Source organism: Muntiacus reevesi, chromosome 6 (genome assembly GCF_963930625.1).
Source record: "Muntiacus reevesi chromosome 6, mMunRee1.1, whole genome shotgun sequence".
Classification (NCBI taxonomy): domain Eukaryota; kingdom Metazoa; phylum Chordata; class Mammalia; order Artiodactyla; family Cervidae; genus Muntiacus; species Muntiacus reevesi.
Window position 1 is genome coordinate 76,413,616 of NC_089254.1, and position 21,773 is coordinate 76,435,388.

Sequence of the window (21,773 nt, forward strand, 5' to 3'; positions counted from 1 at the left end):
TTTTTCTTTTATTTTTTAGTATTTCCTTATTTTCTGGCATCACCAGATGTCCAAGTTTATCTTGAATTTTTCTGCTCCACCTTGGAATCAACTACTACTGCAATAAGCTCTGATACTTTTTAATAGGAGAATGATATTTAAAAAGAAAGACCTGGAGACAAAACATGTTCATGACTACTAGAGACTCACTGCTTCTCGGACATCATGTGTATGCATATTAACCAAGTCAGGCATATATATATGTACATATGTATACACATACATACACACACACATACATACATATATATGTACATCTGTGTCTCTGTTTATATTGAGAACACAAGGGTTAATAATGGTATTTCAACCCAGCACCACATGGTTCATTCTATTATTCCTTCTATGATTAGTGATAAATTCTTTTACAACATAGAAGAAAAAAAAAAACTGGCTTCCATTATCTACAATACATTCACATATTTTTTCAACCCTAATATACATGTAAAGTAGTTGCAGAATTGCTAACCCATGCCCATTTGAAAAACAAATCTACCAGCTACATAGAGTACATTTGTTTGCATGTTGTAATTTTTGTCTCTATCCTTACAGTAGCAAGACTGTTTCCAAAGTTGCTTAGGTCAGCTCCTTTCCTCCTTGTCTCTTTCAGTGTAGTTATGTCATTCATTTGTCATACTCTAGATTGCACCTTGGGTTTTCTTTACATGCTGGCTGATTTTTTAGTGACACACATACTCTTTCCAGTATAGAGTTGCATGGATTTTGAATGCATAAAGTGCTACCACCACAGTGTCACGAAGAACAGTTCAATAACCCCTCCCAGTTCCCTTGTGCTGCTCCGTTGTAATCAATTTCTACCCCTCCTCTTTGCCACTAATCTGTTTCCCATATCTATACTTTTGCCTTTCCTGGTATGTTATGTAAATAGAATTATATAATATGCAGCCTTTTGTGCCTGGCTACCTTCACGTAGCAACACACAAACTTTACCAGGTGTGATGGGGAGAATGGTGTTTGGTGACTTCCAGAATGATGATATGACGAGCTCCACAGATCCACTCCTCAGTGAAATAGCCATCACTGGTGAAAATCATTATTAAAAACAACCATTTCAAGTTTATACAAATTACCTTATAGCATACAGCAAAGGAAGAAATATTTATTCTACAAAATCTGCTAAATCTCAGTAAGAACAGAAAAATTCTTTGGCACTTGAACCACAACTCCAGCAACTCCAATCTCTTAGTGGCTCCTGAGATCAGAAGTTCTACTCTTCATGGCTGCATCCAAGACCAAGGGGTTCCTTACCCACACAACCAGCTCCCAACCAAGGGCTAAGGTGTCTCTTCAGAAAATGCATGCTGAGACTTCGTTGGTGTTTCAGTGGTTAAGATTCCATGCTCCCAATACAGGGGGGCACAGCTCGATCCCTGGCCACAGAACTGACATCCCACAGGCCATAGCCAGTTTTAAAAAAAGAGAAAATGCATGCCAACAGCATTTCTCACCCCCTACTCCTTCCCCTCATTCAGTATTACAGAGTCCCTACTTCAGGCAAGAACTTTATAGAGGTCCAGGGCTGTCTTCTTTCACTCAGCAAAGATCCATAGAACACAGACTCTATCCCAAGTATCACAGGCCAAGGATATTGAGATCCTAGTTACTGTTTCCATAGCTTGATCATAGGACAGAGTTTCCACACTGGGAACTCTACAGAGTTTGAACCTCTACAGAGATTGAACACCATGCTGCTATAGCTGTTGACCTTCAGCAACCCCTGAGGGAGTTCAGGGTGGAGTGAGGCACTCCAGGGAATCTGGTGGGACAGGTTTTTAGATAGTTGGATGTTTTTAGGAACAAATTTTATGATCTCAATGTTGCATCTCATATCTAGAGAAGAACTAAATCCCTTCATGGAGACATCAGATCCTCATGATGTCCAGGGAATCTGGACAGGGAATCTGGTGGGACAGGTTTTTAGATAGTTGGATGTTTTTAGGAACAAATTTTATGATCTCAATGTTGCATCTCCTCATATCTAGAGAAGAACTAAATCCCTTCATGGAGACATCAGATCCTCATGACTGACAAAAACCCTTTTGTAAAATGAGTGCTTCATGGTATTGAACTTCCCCTTCACTAAAACCTTATATATTCACTTTCCCCCACTGCTGCTTTGGAGCAGTCTCTCAGAGCTATCTGAGATGCTGCCTCCTGGGCTGCAGTCCTCATTTTGCCCCAAATAAAATTTAACTCACAACTCTCAAGCTGTACATCTTTTTTTTAGTTGACACCACTCCCCGCCAAGATCCTGTTCACAAAGCAGGAGTATCAGTCTGAGAGAAGTGGCTACTGTCTCTGCCTCCAACTTCAGGGCAGTGCCTCAGAGATTTCATCCAAAGAGAGAAGACAATAATAAAAGAAAGTTCAAGGGCTCTCCCAAAGGAACTGACTATATTTGGAAAGAGCATAGAGAAGTTCATGACTATCAAATCAATAGAGATTTGCTGGTAGGCTAACAGAAGGCTAGAAAGAAAAGGGGGAAAAAAAGGAAACTCACAGCTTACTTACCAATGAGGATCAGGAAAAAAGAAAGCTAAGTAAACCCACCCCCAGGATCACAACAATACGCAAAGACTGAACTCAAAAACTATCCCAGCAAAAGGGGATCAATTTAGTTCAATCAGACTATGGAGCTATTTAAGCTCAAGGGCACTGCTAAAAATAAAACAGGAACAAGCTGGACATTAATGGAGTTTAACAGGGGAATAGGGATGTGATATCAACAGAAGCAATTTAGAAGAGATAAAGAAAAGACAAGGACTTCCTGAGTGGCTCAAATGGTAAACAATCTGCCTACAATGCAAGAGAACCAGGTTTCATCCCTGGGTTGGGAAGATCACCTGGAGAAGGGAATGACAACCCACTCCAGTATTCTTGCCTGGAGAATTCCATGGACAAAGGAATCTGACGAATGATAGTCCATGGGGTCACAAAGAGTTGGACACAACTGAGTGACGAACACACACACACACACAAGCAGAGACAGAGAGCTCTGCTAAAACCACTGTAATCTCAGGGTGACTCTACACACGGCTGAGGCTATACCTTCTAGGGGTGGGGAGGAGGAAGATCTCAATAAATCAGTCCATAAAAGTCATTAAACATAAAATAACAAGAAGCATTGAAAATGAAAATGTCTAGTTTTTAACAAAAATGATGAGACATACAAAGAAACATGAAAATGGGATTTATACACAAGAAAATGACTAGGTAACAGAAACTGCTTGTGAGTGTACCCAATTGTCAGACTTAATAGATAAAGACTTCAAAACAGCCTTATAAGAATGTTGAGAAAACTAAAGGAAACCATCCTTAATGAATTACAGGAAAAATGATGAAAATGTCTTGGAAAATAGAGAATATCAATAAAAAGAAAAGTTATTTTAAAAGGACTAAATAAAATTCTGGAGATGAAAAGTAAAATAATTAAAATAAAATATTCACTAGAGGGACTAAAAAGAGTAAATTTGAACTGGGAGAAGAAAGAATCAGCAAACTTGAAGATAGATTGTTAGAAATTATGCAATCTGAGAAACAAAATTTAAAAATAATTTTAAAAAAGCAAAAAGTGTGATACCATTAAGTTCACCATCTTAGGGATAATGAGAGTATCAGAAGAAAGAAGAGAAAATAACAAGCACAAAAATATTTAAATAATGGCTAAAATCTCCCAAATTTGACAAAAGCATTAATCTACACACCCAGGAAGCTCAAAGAGTTCTATACAGAAAAATTTAAAGAGATCGACCCCAGACACATCCTAATCAAAATATTTAAAGCCCAAAATAAACAAAAACTCTTGAAACTGGGAGAAAACAAACTGAAACACAAAGGAAACACCAATAAGACTGGCAGCTGACTTATCACCAGAAACAACCATATGCTAGATGGCCAGTGGATGCTATATTGAACGTTTTAAAAACTTTTAAAAGAAAAAAATCGTGACACAAGAATTTTGTATACAGAAAAATTATCTTTAAAAAGTGCAGATGAATTGAAGATATTCCCAGATAAACAAAACCTGAGAGAATGTCTTGCTAATACACTTGCTTTATAATATATATTAAAAGTTCTTTAAGCCCATATGAAAAACAAATAAACAAAGAGCACCAGTAAAGACAAATGGGAAAATATAAAAGACATAACAAATATATACTTATTTCTTCTCTTAACTAATTAAAAAAGACAATTATACCTATACATAAAGTGAAGGCAACTCACAAATTTTTAGCTCATTACATGAGGCCAGTATTACCCTGAAACCAACACCAGGCAACGCATAACAGGAAAACTACACACAAATATCTCTTAAGAATATAGACAAAGCAAATTCTCAACAAAATACTAGCAAACCAAACACACAGCAACACATAAAAAGGATTATACACCATGACTAAGTACAAGTTTGACTTGAAAGCTGAAAAATCAATTTATGTGATACAATATATCAATAAAAAGTGATCAACTGAACAGACACAGAAAACCAATACCTCTTTATGATACAAGTCAGTCAGTCAGTTCAGTCGCTCAGTCGTGTCTGATTTTTGCAACCCCATGAATCACAGCACACCAGGCCTCCCTATCCGTCACCAACTCCCAGAGTTTACTCAAACTCATGTCCATCAAGTCATTGATGCCATCCAATCATCTCATCCTCTGTCGTCCCCTTCTCCTCCTGCCCCCGATCCCTCCCAGCATCCAGGTCTTTTTCAATGAGTCAACTCTTCGCATGAGGTGGCCAAAGTATTGGAGTTTCAGCTTCAGTATCAGTCCTTCCAATGAACACCCAGGACTGATCTCCTTTAGGATGGACTGGTTGGATCTCCTTGCAGCCAAGGGACTCTCAAGAGTCTTCTCCAACACCACAGTTCAAAAGCATCAATTTTTCGGTGCTCAGTTTTCTTCACAGTCCAACTCTCACATCCATACATGACTACTGGAAAAACCATTGCCTTGACTAGACGAACCTTTGTTGGCAAAGTAATGTCTCTGCTTTTTAATATGCTATCTAGGTTATTCAACAACAAATTCAAAGTAACTGCCTCATCCTGATAAAAAGGCATCTATGAGACCACAGCAAATGTCATACTAATGGTGAAAGACTGGATGCTTTGTCCCTCAGATCAGATCAGCAGACAAGGATGTCTGCTCTTGCTACTTCTATCCAACATTGTACTGGATATTCTATCTACGGAATTCTGGCAAAAATTGAGAAGAAAGCCACTCAAATTAGATAGGAAGATGACATGATCTTATGTATATAAAAATCCCAAAGACCCCCCCTTTCTTCCTAATAGAAATGCTATTAAAACTAATAAATGAGTTCAGTAAGACTGAAGGATACAAAAATACAAAAGTGCATTTTACTTCCATGTGATAGTAATTAATAATATAAAGTAAAATTAACAAACTAATTTCCATTTACCAATTCCATTCCACATCATCAACAAGAATAAAATACTCAGGTAAAATTTAACAAAAAATACAAAACTTGTACAATAAAAACTAAAAAGTATTTTTGAAATAAAGAAGACTAAATGGAAAGACATATTTTCATGAATCAGAAGATTTAATATTAGTCAATGGCAATACTGCCAAACTGATCTGCAAATTCAACACAATTACTTTCACAGTCCCAACTGACTTAGCAGAAATTGGCAAGTTATCCCTAAAATTCATATGAAAATGCAAGAGACCTGGAAAAACAAAACAATTTTGAAAAAGAAAAAGATAGTTGGAGTACTCACACTTCTTCATTTCAAAACAATGACAAAACTACAGTTCAATACAGTGTGGTAATGGCAAAAGGACAGATATACAGACCAATGGAACAGAAACAAACCCTCATATTTACTGTGAAATAATTCTCAACAAAGATGCCAGAAAATTCAATGAGGGAAAGAATAATCTTTCAGCAATTTGTGCTGTACCACTGGTTATCCATATGCATAGGAAAAGAGTTAGACTCCTACCTCACCCTATATGCAAAACTCAACTCAAAATAGATCAGAGAATTAAATATAAAAGGTACAACTATAAGACTGTTAGAAGAAAATACAATCATACATTTTTAGGTCCTTGAATTAGGCAATAGTTTCTTGGATATGACACCAAAAATAGATAAATGAAACTTCACCCAAATTAAAAATATTTGTGCTTCAAAGAACACCATTAAGAAAGTAAAAAGACAATTGACAGAATGGAGGGAAATATTTTTAATTCATATATTTGATTAAGAACTTGCATACAAAGATCTAAAGAACTCTTAGAACTCAATAATAATAGACAGATAAACCAATTCCTAAAATGGCAAAATATTTGGATAGATATTTATGCAGAGTAGACATACAAATGGCCAATAATCATTTTAGAATATTTTGAGTATCATAATCCTTAATGAGATGCAAATCAAAACTACATTGAGATACTACTTCATACCCAGTAATATGGCTATAAATAGAACAAAGAAAGAAAGGAAGAGAGGAAGGGGGAAGGGAAAAAAGAAGGGCACCTGGGAAGCAGAGAGAGGGGGAAGAAAAGAAGGTAGAAATAAATAAGGAAAGATATAAGTGTTGGCAAGGATGTGGAGAAATTGGAATGTTCATACATTGCTTGTGGGATTATAAAAAAGGGCAGTCACTTTGGAAAAAAGTTTAGCCATTCCTCAAAAAGTCAAACATAGAATTACCATATGATCCAGAAGTTCCATTACCCAATAGATATAAAAATGTCTATCATGCATAAAAAAACCTACAAGGATATATTGTACAAGACAGGGAAATTAGTCAATATTTTATAATAACTATAAATGATGTATAACTTTTAGACTGTGAATCACTATATTATACACCCATAACTTATATAATAGTGTGTACCTCAACTATACTTCAATAAAAAATTTTCACTTTTGCTCATCCAAAAAAAAAAAATGTATATCTTCACAAAGCTTATATATGAATTTACAATAAAAGCACCATTCATAATAGCCAAATGTGGATATAATCCAAATGTCCTTCAATTGATGAATGGATAAGTAAAATGTAGTATATCTATTCAACGGAATACTATTCAGCCATATAAAGCAATGAAACACTGACACAGAGTACAACATGGAGGAACCTTGAAAACCCCACGCTGAGTAAAAAAACCACTCATAAAAGGACACATCAAATGATTCCATTTACATGAAACATACAGAACAGAACAATTCATAGAAACAGAAAATAAAATAAATTAGTGGTTTCTAAGGGCTAGGGGAAGGAAAAACAGGGACTGAATGCTAATGTTGCTTCTACTAAGGATTACAAAAAAGTTCTGAAATTAGTGGTGATGGTTGCACAATTCTGTGAATCGGCTAAAAAATGAAGGAGTATATACATTAAAAGAGTAATTTTATGGTATGTGAACAATATTTCAATAAAGCTGTCATTTTTTCAAAGTCACATACTGTAGTATGATTCCATTTATATAACACTATTGAAAAGAAAAAATCATAGTGACAGAAGACAAATTAGGAATGAGGCAGTGGTAGATGTGACTCTAAAAGGGTAGCATAACAGAGATCTTTGTGGTTACGGAACAGTTCAGTGTCTTGAATGTGTTTGTGATTACATAACTCTACACATTTGTGTATTAAAATGGCATAGAACTATACACATACACTACTAAAGTCAGACTCCTGACTTTGTCACTGTACTATAATTATGTAGAATGCAATCATTGGGAGAAACTAAGTTAGAGGTCCATAGAACTTCTCTGTACCATCTTTGCAGCTCCCTGTGAATCTAACTATTTAAAAATAAAAAGTGAGAAAAAAATCTAACTCCAATGATCTTCAAATTTCATCTTAACCAACAATATCCTAATTATTAACATAGCTCCCTATGAGGGTCTTAATACCCAAAAATTATACCCTAACAAATAGATATAACATATTATCAACTTTGAAACAAATATGCTTTTCACTGCAAACAAATAATGGCACGCCACTCCAGTACTCTTGCCTGGAAAATCCCATGGACGGAGGAGCCTGGTAGGCTACAGTCCATGGGGTCGCAAAGAGTCAGACATGACTGAGTGACTTCACTTTCGTGTTTATTAGTTCAGTATTTGTTTGAATTCAACCAAATACTGCTATTCATTCTCTTCAGTGTTTAGCATACTGCTTTGTACACAGTGGGTACTCATGAAATATCTGATTATGAATGAATTCTGAATCTTTAGGTCTCAGACAACAAACTGAGCTCCATTCCAATACTGAAAAGTCTAGTCTAAAGGTAGTATCAATTCAGTTTAGAGAATCTTTTTTTCATTTCCTAGAGTAGTTTTAGGTTTATAGCAAAATTGAGAGGAAAAGAGTTCCCATATACCCTCACACATGCATTCTCTTCCCCATTATCAACATTTGCCACCAGAGTCGCACTGCTACAACTGAAGAAGTGACAATGACATATCAACATCTTACCTAAGTCATCTTCTTGTCCAAAGTCCAAGTTTCTCATACTCTGAAAAAATATATGTCTTATCTAATTGTACTTCTAGATACTTCTTTGAGTCTCTATGCTATGCAAACACCACTATTTCTGGTTTAAATAAACATTAGTTGTACTCTGAAAAAATATATTTCTTATCTAATTGTACTTCAAAGATACTTCTTTGAGTCTCTATGCTATGCAATCACCACTATTTCTAGTTTAAATAAACACTAGTTGTACTCATAAACCTTTGGGGGATAAGAGCAACTTTTTCAATGACATGATGTCATTGTGTGTGTTGTGTCAGAGGACCCCAGAATTCAGAACAGCATCATGCTTAGCTTGTGTCTGCCCACTCATATGGGTGTCCCCACAGAATCAGATCCTGGCTTTCCCTACTTTAGTTACAATTTAAGGATAAGTAATATGGACCTCCACGGGATTAGGAGTTGAATTTTATCCTGGAGGAAGCGCTTTAAAACTGATTTCACAATCCAAGATGGCTAGGAGTAGGGTTTACAATGGCACATGTGAGTTCAGCTGCAGTTCAATAAACACTATTCCCCAACATGCCGACACATATCTATACATTAAAGTAGCTGATTTCCTGTAGTTCTTCACAGTGCTCATTCATGTGCCATCAGTTCAGTTCCGTCACTCAGTCATGTCTGCTTATTTGCAACCCCATGGACTGCAGCATGCCAGGCTTCCCTGTCCATCACCAACTTCCAGAGGTTGCTCAGATTTGTGTCCATCGAGTCAGTGATGCCAGCCAACCATCTCATCCCCTGTCATCCCCTCTCCTCCTGCCTTGAATCTTTCCCAGCATCAGGGTCTTTTCCAGTGAGTCAGTTCTTCACATCAGGTGGCCAAAGTATTGGAGTTTCAGCTTCAGCATCAGTCTTTCCAATGACTATTCAAGACTGATTTCCTTTAGGATTGACTGGTTTGACCTCTTTGCAGTTCAAGGTACTCTCAAGAGTCTTCTCCAAACCACAGTTCAAGGTATCAATTCTTTGGCGCTCAGTTTTCTTTATAGTCCAACTCTCACATCCATATGTGACTACTGTAAAAACCACAGCAGGTCATCACGTGCCATATATAGCTTGATTAATACCAGAATTTGAGTTTATGAGAGGTTCACTCTCAGATTTCTGGCTGACAAAGTATAAAACAAAGAATGAATAGCTATGATGATTAAGTTCCCAATAACTCTGACAATACATGTTTTTTGGTAGGATGGGTCAAATACAACTTGGACCTTAGGACTTGTATTTCCTACACTGAATCTTTACCATGGGACTAATAGACACTACATATGTCATATACAGATGTACACAGGCATACTTTCATCCTGCATTCTCCTAGGCTTCATAGCTATCCGAGATCATCAGAATAAATTGCTGCTGGTATGAGTACATCTGCTACACTTCCAGTAGCTGGCATCAGACCACATGTTCTGACAAACAATTTTATCAGCATAGCATATCATATTCCATGAAATGACTCTTGGGTTCTCCATCTTCACTTCCTAGCGTATCTCATCCACACTCTATAGTCCAGCCATAACACACCACCTGACCTCCTCACATCTACCCAGGCATTTTCATGTCTCCCATTTGTTTGCTTGTTGTTGTTGTTATTTGCTCAGTTAATCATGTTAAACTCTTTGCGACCCCATGGACTGCAGCACACCAGGCTTCCCTGTCCTTCACCAACTTTCGGAGTTTGCTCAGACTCATGTCCATTGAGTCAGTGATGCCATCTAACCATCTCGTCCTCTGCTGTCCCCTTTTCCTCCTGCCTTCAATCTTTCCCAGCATCAGGGTCTTTTTCAGTGAGTCGGCACTTTGCATCAGGTGCCCAAAGTGTTGGAGTTTCAGCTTTAGCATCAATCCTTCCAATGAATATTCAAGGTTGATTTCCTTTAGGATTGACTGGTTTGATCTCCTTGCAGTCCAAGGAACTCTCAAGAGTCTTCTCCAGCACCACAGTTTGAAAGCATCACTTTCTTGGCTTGGTTCCTACTTTTGCCTGATGTTCCTTCCCTTCCACTATGGCATTTTCCAGAAAACACCTGATCATCTTAAGAAACTAATCAATAAAAAAGTGCCCTCATTTTAAATACTTTATAGGCTCTATCTTATCTCATTGAATTTTTTTTTAATTAATGAGGTAAAAATCATTAAAACCTCTATTTTACAGAAGAGGAGGCTAAGGCATTTGAAAATTAAGTAATGCTCAGAGTCATCCAGTGAGTAAGTGGCAGAGCCCAAATAAAAGTCAGGTTTGTCCCAATTAGAAAGACTGGTCATAATTACAAAATTATCCCCTCTTCAAGCCATTTTGTGATTCTATAGTAGAATTCTTGGTGAATTTTCTAAATATTCAGATAAACTTAATTCCATACTGACCTGTATTATCAGATATTATGTTTCTAGAGCTCCAGGATCTAGATTTTGGAAGAGTTCTCTGGGTGACTCTAATATACAATCTGTTTGAGAACCACTGTCTGATGACATAAAAGGGCTTACAACAACTATTGACACTTAGCGTACTACTAAGAAATTGGATAGCTTCTGAAATGAATTTTGAAAATTTAACCATTTTTCATAAAAGTTAAATGAGACATATCTATTTTGCAAAACTGAGAATCTGTGGAGAAGTATTTCCAAGAGTAACTGCATTCTGGTAACATTTTAATTACATTTTATAAATTAGCAAAAATCTGTTTTCTAAAGAAAAATGAATTTAAATTAGCTTTCATTTAAATTCTTGACAAGGGATCAACTACAGTTGTGTGGAAAAGATCTGAAAATTTGATTGAGTGTGTGGCTGTCTCAGTGGTCCTCAGGCATCAGAAATAAAATCTCAACTAAGATGCAGAAATATCAATAATAGTTCAGGCTTCATACTACTCAGGGTCTCATGTCCCTGGAACAGCAAAGAAAGACATAATCAATTTGAAATGTGAGAAAACAAATGAAATGGCACATAAGAGTCCTCTGATATTTTGATAAGCGTTTTCAAATGATGGAAACTTGAGAAGCAATAAAATTTTATTATGCAGGTTCAGCAGCTGAGCTTGCACACACACATAGAGGACTTCCCTTTGCCACTTCATGCTTTAATTATCTTAATGCAAGGCTCCTTGCCTTTGTATTTATGTAATGTGAGGTATTTGAAATAAAATTTCTGGGTTTCTTACTTTTTATTTTGAAGGACAAAACAGTTGCAAAGCACAGTTTTCAAATATTCATCACCCAGCTTTTGCTATTTACATCTTATCTACCCAGAGTAAGATTATCAAAACCAAAAATTAAAATTGATACAATGTCACTAACTTAACTAGAGACTTGGAAATTTGACAAGTGTCATGCTAATGTACTTTTCTCCAAAACAGGATACTATCTAGGATCCCACATTGCAAATAACTGTCATAATCTCCAATCTTAGTTTTTGTCTTGCATAATCTTGACATTTTTGAAAAACACTGGTCAGGCAATTTACAGAATTTCTCAATTTGAGTTGGTCAGATATTTTCCCATGATTAGATTCAAGTAATACATTTGGGACAAGAAAGTGATTATGCATCATAACAAAAGATCCATGATACTGTCAGATCTCATTACTGGTGATACTAACTTGAATCACTTGGTTAAGCTGATGTCAGTAAGAGTTCCCCACTGTGAAATCAAAAGTTTTGCCTTTGTAACAGAGAGGGTATTATACAGATATCCTCTTTTTTGTCATAATTTTAGTATGTTTACCTGAAGATAATTTTCAATTTCCTTCATTCCTTTATGTTTATTAGTTGAAATTCTACAATCTAAAGAGCTCTTTCCATTCCTCTACATTCACTGATTGATTCAACTATTTATTTATATTAGTACGGAGTCATGGATACTTACTTTATTCTATGGATTATAATCCATTACTATAATTATATTTATCTTGTTACTCAAATTGCCCTAATGTGGCTATTGCGAACTCTTTGAAGTTGCCGGCTTTGTGCTTTTGCCATGTTCCCATCATTTTGTGGGCACTTCTTCACTTCCTGGCACTACACAAGATGTTCCAGGCTTATATTGTATTTGCCAAAAAAATTAGATGAATGATTTAGTACTGCTCAGAAACAAGAAAATAGACTCTTTTTATTTATTTATTTTTGCTCAGTCCCCCTGACCATCACAGGCTCTGATACCTTTCTCCTCTTTCTGAGTATTCTGTTTTCCTTCATATTCTAAAACACAGCATTTGCCAGAGAATGCTAGATCAGTGCTAGGTAATTGTCAAATGACCAACATAGAAAACTGACATTTAAGGAAAGTCGTTTAAGGACAACCTAACCACTCATTCCCATAGGTCAAAAGACTTTATTTCTTTCCTTTTAACAGGAAACCCTTTCTTTAATTAAAAAAAAAAAGCAAACAAATCTCCAACATTGTATTCATCTAAATACATTCATATAAATGTTTTAAACTACAACATTTACTTGCCTGACAATCAGTACAGAAGTTGGAGTATATTGTAGTTCCATTTATTTATTAATCTCTTCATTCATTTCTTTATTTTGGTTTGATTAGACACTTCCTGAAAATTCTAATTTGCATGAAAAAGTAGTTGCAAAGTATATGAACTTTTTGAGTACTACAAACTAACAATTATGTTAAGATTCTTTTGGAGAAAAATTATCTGGAAACTGTTTTTTAAAATATTAAGAAATACTTGCTTTTAAATTGAAACATTCAAGCTCCAGATGCTATGAAGCAGTAAGTATACTCTACACTGCCTCCTCTTGAATGTAGCTATCAAACCTGGACAGAATGAGTGGAGGAGCTTTCAGAGGACTCAAAAGTCAACAGCAGCAGATGGATAGGGGAAGAATAGAATTCAAACTCCATCATACAAGTGGTAAATTTCTCAGTTTTTTTAGTGTTGCATCCCCAGGAAACAAAATGAGCACTGAGATGCTGCAATAGATAAATGTTTGTGCACTCCCTACCAAATTCATACTTTGAACTCTAGTCCCTCAGTGGGACAGTATTTGGAGAGGGAGTCCTAAGGAGGAGATTAAGTCAAGAGAATGGAGCCCTCAGGAATGGGATTAACATCCATATCAAAGAAACCTCAGGGAGGCTGCTGGGGTGCTGGTAATTCTTTCTTTCTTCATGGTGCTTGTGCATATTGTCACCTATAGTGAAAGATCATCGATTCTTATTAAAAATAATAATAAATGATAAAAGAGACTTCAGGGAGCTCCCGTGTCACCCCTTCCACCATGAGAAGATCAACTGAAAAAAACAACTATCTATGAAACAAAAACTGGGTTCTAATCGGATACTGTTTGAGCTTCCCTGGTGTCTCAGATGGTAAAGAATCCTCCCGCAATGTGGAAGACCTGGGTTCAATCCCTGGATTGGGAAGACTCCCTGGAGAAGGGCATTTCAACCCACTCCAATATTCTTGCCTGGAGAATCCCCATGGACAGAGGAGCATGGAGGGTTATAGTCCATGGGGTCACAAAGAGTCAGACACAACTGAGCGACTAAACACAATCAAATACTGACTATGCTGGTGCCTTGATCTTGGACTCCCCGCTCACAGAAATGGGACAAATAAATTTCTATTGTTTATTTGTAACCCCATCAATGGTGTTTTTGTTATAGCAGCTCAAATGAACACAGGTGCAAAGAAAACTCCAGGAGAAGCCTATTATTTTAGTTCAAGGAATAATAGGAAAAGGGAATGCATAACTCAGAGAGTGTAGAAATCTGGTTTCTGCTTTCTTTTATCCATCCCCCTGCCCCAGCTCTCAGCCAAAGCTGAGGTGACAGTGGGAGCATCAGCTTTGGCTAGAAGAGGCAATGATGGGAGCCAGCAAAAGCCAAAATTTGAAGAAAGGGGAACATTCCTTTAAGTTTGATGGAACTGCATTTCAGAAAAAAAGTGGAGTCAAATCCACTGCTCTTTTTCTCTCTCTGTCCTGCTGCTACCTGGTCCCAAAGACAAGGGCAGTTATGGAAGTGCACAGGAGAACACAGTAACTACAGTCACAGCATTCTGGCCACAAGACCAGAAAGAGGTTCCCTACTGGAAGTTACCAAGGAGATAACAAGAGAGAAACTTGGGAATATGACTGCATTAGGTTGTTTATGAATTCTTGGGCATACATATGCAAGGGTCGAATTCAACAAACCACATTTTGAGAACTGAACTAACAGATACAACACCACCCAGATCTATTAGGTGGTGCATACACAGCACAGATTTGGATACCTCTGCAAAAGTCTGGGAAACGGAAGTGACATTAGAACCACAACCCACAGAAAGCTAAGCAGAACTTGTAGCCTGAGTCCCATCACCTTGAAACCACCAAGCGTGATACTCTGACTAATAAGCCATATTAATATGCATTTGGTCATCTGAAACACACATTCAGTCACAATATTTCTCATGTATTTCTCTCTCACAGTTCCCCAAACCATTGGAATTTCCTGAGCAATAAAAGCAACAGGAGAATCTTTTGCTGTATTTGGTCTCTCATCCTCAGTTCCTGAAAGAGTCATGAAGGTGAAATAGGTATCTTGTTATTCATAACAAGCCCCTTTTCACCACATCTGAGTGTATGTTAATAAGGTGACTTTTAGGAAACACCTAAAGATGAAATCTAACTGCCAGGGGAAACACACATTAAATAGAAGGCTGGAACTTTTGCTCCATTTCCTGATTTCTGAGGAGGGGAGAAGGGCTGGAGGCTGACCCAATCACCAACAGCCAGTTATTTTATCAATCATGCCTTGTAATGAAATCACTATAAAACCCCAAAGGAAAGGGGTTCAGATAGCTTCCAGGTTGGGGAACCAGAATGCTTCCATGTGCCACCACGCCAGTCCTCAAACTCCACAAGGACAGAAGATCCTTCATTTAGGACCTTTCTCTATGTATCTTTCATCTCATTGTTGATTTATATCCTTTAATATCCTTTATAATACAACAGTAATGTAGCATGTAAACAAATTTCTTGAGTTCTGTGAGACACCCAAACAAATTAAACAAACCCAACCATTCACCACAGTGCAGTCTGATCCATTAACATGGCAGAAGTCTCACTGGCATGAGGGTTCAAACAACTTCTGACCAAACACTGACTGGGTATTAAGCTACTCTGACCCAGAGGCAATGTCTAGGAAGCTATGTTTAAAACTAAAATCACATTTATCCCTAGAAGCCTGAGCAATTGCTTCTGAGAAAGCAAAACCAGTCCCAGAGAGAGTCCCCAAGTGACTAGTCCCTGACTAAAAGAAGGGCAAAATAAGGTAAACTCTCTGAACTGTTATAACAGGCTCTAAGCCATATACACATACAAGTGTAAAGGATAAAAACCTAACTGGCTGAGAACAATCTTTGACCACTAACTGGATTATGTCTACCCAGGAGTGACCACTACGTAAAAGACAAAAACAAGTAGAACCAATTTGAGCTGGAACGCTAGAAGCTGTGCAAAAAAGACTTCACAATATAAATGCAGTCAAATCATGTTGTTTGACCTCAGTTCAGTCACTCAGTCATGTCCAACTCTTTGTGACCCCATAGACTGCAGCACACCAGGCTTCCCTGTCCTTCACTACATCCCAGAGCTTGCTCAAACTCATGTCCATTGAGTTGGTAATGCCAGCCAACCATCTCATCCTCTGTCATCCCCTTCTCCCCCTGCCTTCAATCTTTCCCAGAATCAGGATCTTTTCTAATGTGTTAGTTCACATCAGGTGGCCAAAGTATTGGAGCTTCAGCTTCAATGTCAGTCCTTTCAATGAACACTCAGGATTAAGTTCCTTTAGGATAGACTGGTTGGATCTCCTTGCAGTCCAAGGGACTCTCAAGAGTCTTCTCCAACACCACAGTTCAAAAGCATCAATTCTTTGGCTCTCAGCTTTCCTTATGGTCCAACTCTCACATCATACATGACTACTGGAAACACCAAAGCTTTGACTAGATGGACCCTTGATGGCAAAGCAATCTCGCTGCTTTTTAATATGCTGTCTAGGTTCTTCATAGCTTTTCTTCCAAGAAGCAAGTGTCTTGTAATTTCATGGCTGCAGTCACCATCTGCAGTGATTTTGGAGCCCAAGAATATAAAGTCTTGTCACTGTTTCCATTGTTTCCCCATCTATTTGCCATTAAGTGATGAGACTGGATGCTATGATCTTTGTTTTTTGAATTCTGAGTTTTAAGCCAGTTTTCTTACTCTCCTCTTTCACTTTTATCAAGAGGTTCTTTAGTTCTTCACTTTCTGCCATAAGGGTGGTGTCATCTGCATATCTGAAGTTATTGATATTTCTCCCAGCAATCTTCATTCCAGCTTATGCTTCATCCAGTCCAGCATTTCACACGATGTTGTTTGACCTAGTAAACAACAAACAAAGCAACAACTGGGGTAGGGGGATCTAAATTACAAAACATGCAAATAAACAGTAAAGTGCGTCCAATACACAGAAAGAAAGAGCTGGCAGTAGAAACTGCCTTTGAAGAGGCCCAGACGGTGGACTTAGCAGAAAAAAACTTCAAAGCAGCAATATAAATATGTTTGAAGCACAAAAGGAAATCATGCTTAATTATAGGAAGATGTGAGGACAATATCTCATCAAAGAGACAATATCAATAAAGAGAAATATTCAAATTATTAAAAGGAACCAAATGGAAATTCTTGAGTTGAAAAGTGGAATAACTGAAACGAAAAATTCACTCAAGGGACTCAATTATATATTTGAATTGTCAGAAGAAAGAATCAACAAACTTAGAGATAAACTAATAGGAATTATTCAATCTGAATTTCAGAAAGAAAAACAAATTAAGAAAACTGAACAAAGTCTCAGACAAATGTGAAACACTATTTAATGACCAACATACACATAACTGGAGTACCAGAAGAAGAAAAAGATGAAGAATATAAAAAAATAATGGCTTAAAACTTTACAAATTTTATGGAAAATATTAATCTATACATCCAAGAAGCTCAATGAACTCTAACTGGGATAAATGTAAAGAGATCAATACACACCCAGACACAGCATACTCATAAAGTTCAAAGACAAAGAGAAAATTCTCAAAAGAGCAAAAGAAAAATGACATCACATAAAAGGAACCCAAGAAAATGAACACATAGCATCTCATCAGACACCATGGGAATCAGAAGGCAGTGAAACAACATACTCAAAGCGCTGAAAGTAAAGATTGTCAAACAAGAATATTGTATCCAGCAAAACTACCTTCCACAAATGAAGGCAAACTAAAGATAAACCCAGATAAGCAAAAGCTAAGAGAATTTGTTAGTACATAATACACTATAGTGAATACCAAAGAAAATTCTTTAGGCTGATACTAAATGATACCATATAGCACTATGAACTCACACGCAGACACACATAGATAATACCAGTAAGATAATCACTTAGCCATTTATAAAAAGCAATATAACTGCATATTTCTCCTCCTTTCATCTCTTGACATATTTAAAATGATATTTCAATAAACAATAAGTAAATAAATGTATTGTTGACCTATAGCATACAGAAATATAATATATTTGACAAAATAGTACAAAGGAGGTGAATAAGGGCAAAAAAAATCTCTGTTGGAATAAGGAAAGGACAGCAAATCTAACTCAAATCTATAACTCAAATCCATAAGAAAACAAAATAGCATAAATAAAATTAATATTAATATTAAAAATTCTATAAATATAGATTATTGTTGTTGTTCAGTCACCCAATCGCGTCTTACTCTTTGGACCCTGTGGACTGCAGCATGCTATGCTTCTCTGTCCCTCACCATCTCCCGAAGCTAGCCCAAGTTAATGTCCATTACATCGGTGCTGCCATCCAGCCGTCTCATCCTCTCACACCCTTCTTCTCCTTCTGCCCTCAATTTTTCTCAGCATGAGGGACTGTTCCAGTGAGTCAGCTGTTCACATCAGATAACCAAAATATTGGAGTTTCAGGTTCAGCATCAGTCCTTCCAACAAGTACTCAAGGATGATTTTCCCTTAAAATTGACTGGTTTGATCTCCTTGCTATCCATGGGACTCTCAGGGATCTTCTCCAGCACCACAGTCTAAAGGTATCAATTCTTCAGCACTCCACTTCTTTATATAGTCCACTGTTCACAACAATACGTGACCATTGGGAAGACCATAGACTACTATACAGACCTTTGTTGGCAGAGTAATGTCTCTGCTTTTCAAGACACTGTCTAGGTTTGTCATAGCCTTCCTGCCAAGAAGCAAATGTCTTCTGATTTCATGGCTGTAGTCACCATCCACAGTGATTTTAGAGCCCAAGAAAAGGAAATCTGTCACTACTTCCACCCTTCCCCCTTCTATTTGCCATGCAGTAATGGGGCCAGACGCCATGATTTGGGGCTTCCCTGGCTCAAACGGTAAAGAATTCACCTGCAATTCAGAAGACCTAGGTTCGATCCCTGGGTTGTGAATATCTCCTAGAGGAGGGCATGGCAACCCACTCCAGTATTCTTGCCTGGAGAATCCCCATGACAGAGGAGCCTGGAGGGCTACAGTCATGGGGTTGCTAAGAGTCAGACACGACTGATTGACGAGGCACACACACAGTCATGAAATTGGTATTTTTAACATTTAGTTTTAAGCCCACTCTTTCACTGTCCTCTTTCACTCTCATCAAGAGGCTCTTTAGTTCCTCTTCACTTTCTGCCATTAGAGTGGTTCAGATCAGTTCAGTCACTCAGTCGTGTCCAACTCTTTGTGACCCCATGAACTGCAGCATGCCAGTCCTCCCTGTCCATCACCAACTCTCAGAGTTTACTCAAACTCATGTCCATTGAGTCTGTTGTCATCTAACCATCTCATCCTCTGTCTTCCCCTTCTTCTCTGCCCTTCAATCTTTCCCAGAACCAGGGTCTTTTCAAATGAGTCAGTTCTTTACATCAGGTGGCCAAAGTGTTGGAGTTTCAGCTTCAGTATCAGTCCTTCCAATGAATATTCAGGGCTGAATATTCACACACATAATACATCTGAATTTGTTCATCATCTGAAATGTGTCATACACACTCAAGGATAAACATCAATTCTACTTTTTAATCTCTTGTCTACTAAGAATTATATCCAGACAAACTGTTTTACCTCAGATCTTCATCAACTGTTTTCCAGTTACAGGGAACACGGTATGTACATATTTCCCAGCAGTATTAGAAACAAGGATATAATTTTGCTTGATTTGTATAACCCTCTCAGGGCTATGCAACTGAATCTCAATAAATATTAATGAATGTCATTCAAAAAGCAATCTTTGAAATACATCAATGGTGCATGTGTGTATGTGTGTTCATGTGTGCACATGCATGCCTGTGTGTATATGGGCTTCAAAAATAGCTTTATATTTTGGGGAGCTTCTGACACTATATGAATACTGAAGGCTTTTCCCCCCAGATGCTCAGATAATTTGCCAAAATGTGCTAAAACAAAATCACTTAGAGACTATGAGCTAACCTAGAGATTAATAAACCCTCCAACTTCACAGGCTTCCACAAATAATGATATGAAAACAACAGATAATTTTTAAGTGATCAAATATTTCAAGACTTCACTCTGTTTGTTTCTATGACATATTTATCCCATATGAAAGATTGGCTAAAGGAGTTGTAATGGCCTTCTGGGACAGGAAGAATAAGGTTTCTGTAGAAAATGTTAAATTAATTTTGATGGTGATGCAAAGTTAAGGAAGGGTTGTTAAGGGCTGGCTTGCTGCCACAGGGTGGGGTTTTGTTTTGGTATCCTTTTAGGGCCTGCAGGTGTTTGGCACCAGTTAAAATCAGGGCCAGCTGTGATATTTCAGTTCTGATATTTCCCTCCCAATAGTTCTCAGAAGTGATGCTTTAGGGTGATGTCTTACACCTGATGTCTTCAACTTGTGTGGTACAAATATGAAGACTCTGTTAAATAACACCAGTTTTGCGACACCCTTTGCCCTTTCTTTCCCACCCACAGGTCATGGCATCAAGGAGAAATAAAAATATTCACCAGAGGTTCAATTATTCATATATATATATTTTTTAATTGAGCAGTTAATTCAAAAATGGTCATACACTAGAACCGCCAAATATATGGTCTTGAGCAAAATAGAAAAAGCAAGATAACACATTCTCTTTTGATTCTCATAGTAGATAATAATGCTTTTAAACCCTCTCAGTGGTGAGATCCATACCTATTTTTGCAGGAATTTGAATAGTTTCTATTAAAAGCTACATTTTCTTTTAAGTTTATTTGGGTTGGAAAACCTCAAACCACAATGTATTTCATGCACATGTTCCCAAGGGTATGTTAAATAGGACCATACTGAGGTCATCTAGTAAGATTTTTAAGCTTTTTAAGAATTCTTTTAATGTACTGCACAATCTTGGCCTGATTAAAAGAAGATATTTTAAGAAAGCACTTGGAAATATGACTATTAAAATCTATATGCAGATAATCTATATTATACTTCTATAATGCACAGAGTTTTCCACAGATAATGTATCGCTGAGGGAGAAAAAAACAATAAAACTCCCACTAAAAGGGTTTTGGATCAAAACTTCTCAGAGCTATCAGTAAATGCAGACCAAAACCCCCTGTAGTATTCTTGATTGACTTAACAGTGGATGCCTGCAGGATCATTTTAACTGTGCAAAGGCCTGCAGCATATAATCAGAGGATAAAAGGTAGACAACCTTGCATCTATCCAAGAAAAAAATCATTTGTAGTTTCAATTGAGTCAAAAGGCAAGTTTTCTCAGATCATAAGACTATGAAGACATTATTTTGGTTAGGAATAGTTTCAACCATCAAGTAAACTTGTCTACCATGTTCAAACCAGAGATGAAATATAAATGGTCCACCTGATAAGTAGGTTCACAGAAAATTCTCTCCTGCTCTTTGATTCTTCTAATTTTTTTTTTTTTTTTGGTTAGACATACCCCTTTTCACTTCATCAAAGTTTCACTTCCTGCGCCATGTTCCAGGCCTTGTACTTCACCCAAATCAATTTTCACTTGAACTAGCAGCTGTGCTGGCCAGGCGCACATGGAGAGCTGGGCCCCGGGCGCCAGTGGCGCAGTCCCACATCCGAACAGAAGTGGCCAGTTCCATGTACCGGGGGCCAAGAAACTCCACAGCTCATCAGGGAAAAACAAGGGAGGACACCTTGAACGGAAATCATACTTTTATAGAAAA

At 37.3% G+C, this 21,773-nt stretch overlaps 1 protein-coding gene across 5 annotated transcripts in view; it reads right to left on the minus strand.

Moving 5' to 3' along the window:
* The window catches only part of SUGCT (succinyl-CoA:glutarate-CoA transferase), a 727,590-nt gene that overhangs the window by 381,878 nt on the left and 323,939 nt on the right, over positions 1–21,773 (minus strand). Inside the window, exon 13 of one of the 5 annotated variants that reach the window (XM_065938547.1) lies at positions 16,445–16,940. The exons of the other annotated variants lie outside the window; for them this stretch is intronic. Within the exon in view, the coding sequence (XP_065794619.1) occupies positions 16,905–16,940 (36 nt within the window). The 3' untranslated portion in view covers positions 16,445–16,904. Of the gene's footprint in view, positions 1–16,444; positions 16,941–21,773 lie in introns of those variants that run through there. 5 annotated transcript variants of the gene reach the window in all.